The 6,622-nt window shown below is 46.5% G+C and overlaps 1 protein-coding gene across 1 annotated transcript; it reads left to right on the forward strand.

Annotated features, from left to right (window-relative positions):
• Positions 1-608: 608 nt before the first annotated feature.
• On the forward strand, positions 609-5,631 carry FAM136A (family with sequence similarity 136 member A). The gene is made up of 3 exons (XM_045979247.1): positions 609-739; positions 1,643-1,783; positions 4,004-5,631. The coding sequence occupies exons 1-3, from the start codon at positions 653-655 to the stop codon at positions 4,190-4,192; spliced, it is 417 nt and encodes a 138-aa protein (XP_045835203.1). The 5' UTR covers positions 609-652; the 3' UTR covers positions 4,193-5,631.
• Positions 5,632-6,622: the final 991 nt, after the last annotated feature.

Raw genomic sequence — 6,622 nt, forward strand, 5'->3', positions numbered from 1 at the left:
TCTGGTCAACAGTAAACTATTAGTTTAAGTTTGGGGGGATTCAAAAGTTATATGGGGATTTTCCACTGGGGGTGTGGGTTGGGACCCCAATCCCACATTAACACCATATTGTCCGAGAGTCGATCGTACGCACACATATGAAATTAAGGAAAAGGAAAATTTAATCTGTAGTAACAGCAGATCAGTTGTTGCCTGAGGTCAAGGGTAGGGGACTAATGGGAAGAAAGGGGGGAGACTGACTATGAAAAGGCAAGGTTTGTTAAAAATCCTTGAGCTATATAACTAAGATTTGCGCTTTGATCTGGATATTAATTATATTAAATATTATTTTAAGACTCTGAAGGAAGACAGGGAAGGAGGGAGGACAGGATGGAGACAGTGAGTCCCAGCTCCCCTGTCCAGCCCCCAGGGGCTCAGGTTGAGCAGGGACTGAGGGGCGGGGCCAGGAGGGGAGGAGGGGCAGACGCCTGCACCCCTGATGGAGAGGCGGGGGCACAGCAGGGGGAGTGGATGCAGTTCCTCCTCTCCGACGCCAGGCGGCGGCGTGGGCGGAGAAGGGTGGCGGTGACCCTGGCCGCCGCAGCCAGGGGGCGGGCTGAGCGCGGGGCTCCATGTGGGCGCCGGCGCGGAGAGTGTGCAGCGCGGAGTCGCCATGGCGGAGATGCAGCAGCTGCGGGTACAGGAGGCGGTGGACTCCATGGTGAAGAGTCTGGAGAGAGAGAATATCAGGAAAATGCAGGTAGCGGGCCGGGGTCAGCCGGGGAGTCCCGGCAGTCCGCGATTCCTTTGGCAGCCGCGGCGCGCCGCTGCCCGCCTCTCCGCAGACCCGAGTCCGGGCGTCCCTGGGGTCGCCGCCGCGCTCTTGGAAGCATCACTCACCCTCAGAAGTCCTGGAGCTTCCGCCGAGTGGATGAACTCTGTGTTCCCTTCCCACGCGCAAAGCTGTTTCCCCCCCAGGCCAGTTCCGGGGAGGGGGTGTTAGACCCCGGACCAGCATTAGAAAGCCCTTGGTGTGAGGCGTTCGGTGTAACCCCCCTCCCCGCGTTCCTGTGTAGCGCTGCCCCTTCGGCAGGTGAGCAGGCGGAGGCCCAGAAAGGGCACGGCCAAGGTGAAACACCGGAAAGGCAAAAGCGTTTGGCTTCCTCAGTGGCCATGTCATGCCGGTTTTAGTGTCGCTCCACACAGCGCTGGTTTGTACGCCGTTGTGCTTTGATTGCCTAAATGGTCTGTGGCTGTTGGTCCTGCCTCCCTAACCAAATTGTGGGGTTTCTGTTATAGCGCTTCTTGAGTCATTGATTAATGGCTCGGTTGCCCCCTGGTGGAAAGCAGATTGCTAGAGGTTGCTGACCTCTGAACCGAGTGGCATAGGTACCTGGCTTTCAGAATTTGACTTCACCTGACCCACCGCTACCTTCTCCGTCCACCCAGTCTACGGTGCAACAAGTGCCAATGAGCTAGCAGCAAGAAGGCCATGGAACCTTCTGCTAGGCTTCGAGGATACTTTTCCCATGTGTGGTTTTAGGTTCCTGATGTCTGTTAGGAGAGGTGCAAATAGAGATGCTCCTCTGTTGCACTCCGTGATTATCTCTGCCCCAGAGGCTTTCCCGCCTCACCTCTCTCTCTCTCTGCCCTCCATCCCCAGGGCCTCATGTTCCGGTGCAGTGCCAGCTGTTGTGAGGACAGCCAGGCGTCCATGCAGCAGGTGCACCAGTGCATTGAACGCTGCCATGCGCCTCTGGCTCAAGCCCAGGCCCTGGTGACCAGTGAGCTGGAGAAGTTCCAGGTGAGAAATACCCCAGGCAGATGACTTCACACCTTGATGGTGCTCTTCTGCAAGAGATGACAAGCATTCGTTCAAAACTCTTGGCTTTAGCGACTTGGTTCTTTTAACATTTGGGACAGTCTTGTGGCCAGGCAGTCTTTATGGGGTTTGAAATTTGGGAAAAACTCCTGGAAGTTGAGTGCTGTAAGTATTTCCAGAGACAAAATGATGTGAAGAGGAGTTCATGACCAAGAGCCTTTTCCCTCCCATAGACACAAAATATAATATATATACTGTATAGTGTAAAGCCTTCTAAGACATGTATTCATTCATTCATTCTTTTTTTTTTTTTTTAGATTTTTTATTTATTTATTTGACAGAGATCACCAGTAGGCAGAGAGGCAGGCAGAGAGAGAGGAGGAAGCAGGCTTCCCACTGAGCAGAGAGCCCAATGCGGGGCTCGATCCCAGGACCCTGGGATCATGACCTGAGCCGAAGGCAGAGGCCTTAACCCACTGAGCCACCCAGGCACCCCGTATTCATTCTTAAGCTAGTAGAATCCCCAGGGAAGTGGAGTAGGCTAGTCATGAAGAGATGCAGATTAGAGCAGTATCTTGCCATCCTGTTGTGGACATGCCTACCCAGAACCACCCCTGTTTGCTACACCTAGGGGGCAGCTCCTGTGTCACTAAAGAACAGTCATTTATGTGAAGGAGTCAAAATACTGACTCATCGATGCCTTCCTCGCAAGCCCCTCTGAGGTCACTAAGAGCAAAAGGTATCCACTGTATCCCTTTCTGGAGAAAAGGGTAGCCGCAACTTCATTTTATTCCCTTTCTATGACTGGAGGTTGGAGAAAGCAGAGCCCACTTCTGAACCAGTTTTTTGTAGCCTGAGATCCTGTTCACATGGGACAAATTGTAGCTAATATACAACTTTTACATTCTGCTCTACGGAATTCTTCAAAATCACTGACACTGCAAAGGACTGACTTACCCAAGATCCTGAACCCGGAGAGGTTTCTTTGTGTTCATTTTGACAGCTAATTTTATTAAAAGGGTCTTTGACATTTTGATTCTTGAATTGCTGTATAACTTTCTCCTTCTGTTCACTTTTTAGTCCTCTCCAATTAGGCTTACTCTTCCACCCACCAGAACTGCTCTGGCCGCTTCCCTCCATGGAGCTAAATCCAGTGTAATTTCTCATCCCTCATTTTACTCAGCCTGTCTGCATCACTGACACAGTGATCACTCGCCTCTTTGAAACAGTTTGTTCAGTTGGGCATCAAGATACCTCACTCTGGGGGAACCTGGGTGGCTCAGTGGGTTAAAGCCTCTGCCTTCGGCTCAGGTCATGATCCCAGGGTCCTGGGATTGAGCCCCACGTCCGGCTCTCTGCTCAGCAGGGACCCTGCTTCCCCCTCTTTCTCTGCCTGCCTCTCTGCCTACTTGTGATCTCTGTCTGTCAAATAAATAAATAAAGTCTTTAAGAAAAAAAAAAAAGAGAGACAATACCTCACTCTGGTTTTCTACCTCTTTCCCTGGCCATCCTTCCTTGGGCTCCTTTCCTGCTTTTCCCCTCCAACCTGTGAGCATTGGAATGCTTAGAGCTGTCCTTGGACCTTTTTTCAATCTAATTCTCTAGTCTAATATCTATAAATATCTGCTATAAATATCATCGATAGGCTGACAACTCTTATATTCATTCATATCTCTAGACAAAATTCACTCCTGATCTCCAGATTCATGTATCCAACTGCTTCAACATCTCCCCTCATTTTGTCTCTCTCCCCTCACTGGAATGTAAGTTCTATGAGGGCAAGAACTTTATATGTTTTACTCATTGTTGTATTCCCCAGCATTAGGAGAGTACCTAACACATAGTAGATACTCAGTAAATATTTGTTGAGTGTTTTTCTATAGCAAGGACAGGTATTAAAGAATCTTAACTGTAGCTGACCAATAGCAGCCTCTACTTACTTCCCACTTCTTGGAGGGGGCTTCTGTATCATTTATTCTATTATTCATCTGCTTTCTTGTCATGCTTTTTCTGGACCGTCCTGATGCTACCCTCTATTTCAGTCAGGATAATCTTGGTTAATTGCACTATAGTGTCCCTTTAAATGATCAAGATTATATATGTCAAGCCACAGTATGTAGCAAGGGACCTAGCACGCGGTAAGCACTTGGTAAATGGAGGTCAGCCTTTCAGTCTTCTCTGCCTTCTTCCTTCTTGCCACAGGACCGCCTTGCCCGATGCACCATGCATTGCAATGACAAAGCCAAAGATTCAATAGATGCAGGAAGTAAAGAGCTTCAGGTGAAGCGGCAGCTGGAGAATTGTGTGACCAAGTGTGTGGATGACCACATGCACCTCATCCCCACCATGACCAAGAAGATGAAGGAGTCTCTCTTGTCCATTGGGAAATAGAGGTCTTCACAATTGGCCATCGGAGCTGACAGCAGGAATCCATTTGAGAAGAAATGGGAGTTTGGGTCTTTTAAATGAAGTTTATGAAGAAATTAACAATGGCGGCAAGTTTGAGGCCCATGTCACTTGCCTTTGGACACTGGTTCCTCTATGTTTCGAACCTAGAAAGTGAAATGGAAAAAACTGGTGCTAAAATTTGGGTCAGAGATGGCACAGGAGAGTTTTTGATAGCCTAAATTTCACATACTTGTCCTGGCACTAGGGATCTCCCTTGAACCAAGCCAGATCCGACCTCCAAGATACCAGATTCTTCTCAGTATACAGGTACCAAGAGGCTGGCAGGTTCCTCTAATCTGCCTGTGATCTGGTGGTGTGAGCAGAGATGTTTCTGTTTGTTGCCAACTTCCTGTTTACTAGAAGGATCACCAAATCGTTTTTCTATAAGCTGTAAAACAAAATCCACAAGGTCACTAATTTAGAAGGGAGAAAAGATTTCTGGGTCTTTGTTTTGCTTGGTTTTTATTTTATATATAAGGGCATGAAGTTGATTTAAGATGTGGAGTTGGGAGGGGTAGTTCAGTTAAGAACTTGGAACAGTTCTTGTGGATATCTGTTTCTGGCCATCAAGATATGGATATGCTTTTCTTGAAATACCCATTACATCTTCCAGCTAGGTAGGAGACCATGTAAAAACATGACAGGCGATGTTACACTGGGTATGGGAAGCAGATCTTCCTTCTCACTGGCTGCCGTGATGGGCCCTGAGGCTATCTGCTAGAGAACAACAGGACAATCTCTCAGTGACACTCTCCCTTGAAAGGGGGTTTTGATTGCACTATATACAAGTATTCAGGAATGAACACTGAAGGAGGAACTGTTGTCTTCTTAATTACGAGTTATTAGATACTGGATTTGGAAAAACCTGGTTTTTATAGAACAGAATGGAATGAAAGCCTAAACTCGGTATTGCTTATTTTGCCCCCTCAAATAATACGGCCGTATTGGGACAATCCCTTGGCAACCAGAAGGTCAAAGGAGAAAAAGTAGTTGACTCGGGTGAGCTGTGATTCCTTTAAAGGAAAAGAGGGGAAGCTTCCCTCCCCATTACCAAACACCACTTTTGCCTGGGGCCTTTGCCGCAAGCAGTGTTCTGCCCCAGCTCTAGCACCTTTTCATTTTGATAAGGACCTTAATGTCTTTTTACCAACTTACTACTTGAAATGATAATATAGCCTGTGTTTGGTGTTTCAAGGCTGTGATATATTTTCCTAGTGGTTCAGTTTTAAAAAATAAATAAGGTTTAGTTTTTCCTCCACTATTATGTTTCTTATGTCTGGGTGTGACTATGCAACTTTCTTAGGATGCTTCTCTTTGTAGTGTGTGAAATAAGTTTCTTAAGAGGTCATGAAGAGTAAAAATTAAAAAAATTTTTTAAAGAGTAAATTAGTTATGAACTATGATTCAAATGCAGGAAAACTGAGTTCAAGGTACAGCACTATGAATTAAAGTCCATTTGTGGAAAAAAAATGCTGTAAGGCTAAAAAAAATTTCAATATCCATTTCAGGATTCTAGTTTCAACTCAACACTAACAGCAAGAGGTGGAAGGGATAATTAATGATCCCTCTTGAGAAAATGCAACATCTAGGATTTTGAGTGTCAAGAGAGTATCAACTATGTAATGAGTTTAATTAAGTCTTCTCTATCATTCGTATTTGAATAGAGCCATTCCTGAACATTAGGAATGAATTGAATGTTGGAAAATCATCCCCTACTTAAAATCACAATGGCTTTGCTATTGTGACCTAAATCTTATATAATCCAAGTTGTATTTTATTCGTACGTATGCATTCGCCTCTTTGGGGGGGGGGGGGCGGATAACTTAAGTGGGAACAAGTTGGAGATCACGTTTTACACTTGATTCTCAAGTCAAGAGTATCTCACATTAGAGATCGTTACCTTTTTTCCATTGGAGCACGGTACATCAGATTTGGAGGATTGTCATTAGGAAATACACTTCTGAGCTCAAGATTCAAATTCTCAGAAACTGAGGCCACTTCACCCTACTAATCTGCTGTCCAGAGGTCACTAAAGATGTTCTTGGAGCCCTAGGCTTAGCGTGACAGTATGTGGGAATACGTGCCAAAGAACTATTAAGAGGCCCACTCCTCCAGAACCTGTGTTCACTGTATGTGTGAAAAAGACAACCAAGGCAATGCACAGAGAGAGGGATAAACCAGTTCCGCCTAGAGACTAGAGACAGAACCGCTAAGTCAATTTTACAAACGAGGAAACGGAACTGAGAAGGTGACTGGTCCCACCCCTAACCCCAGCCAGTGGGTGGTGACGCAACCGGAAACACAAGACAAGTTCAGGCGCCCCCAAAGTATCGCGAGGTGAAATGTGAACTCCTCCGAAAATTGATTGGCTGA

The sequence above is a fragment of the Meles meles genome, chromosome 15 (genome assembly GCF_922984935.1).
Source record: "Meles meles chromosome 15, mMelMel3.1 paternal haplotype, whole genome shotgun sequence".
Classification (NCBI taxonomy): Eukaryota; Metazoa; Chordata; class Mammalia; order Carnivora; family Mustelidae; genus Meles; species Meles meles.

What these genes read in the sequence shown, in the direction of transcription:
- FAM136A (XM_045979247.1), top strand. Translation starts at nt 653, where the DNA reads ATGGCGGAGATGCAGCAGCTGCGGGTACAGGAGGCGGTGGACTCCATG. An exon ending in AGAATATCAGGAAAATGCAG is followed by an intron (nt 740 to 1,642) that starts GTAGCGGGCCGG and finishes CTCCATCCCCAG; the next exon opens with GGCCTCATGTTCCGGTGCAG. An exon ending in GTGAGCTGGAGAAGTTCCAG is followed by an intron (nt 1,784 to 4,003) that starts GTGAGAAATACC and finishes TTCTTGCCACAG; the next exon opens with GACCGCCTTGCCCGATGCAC.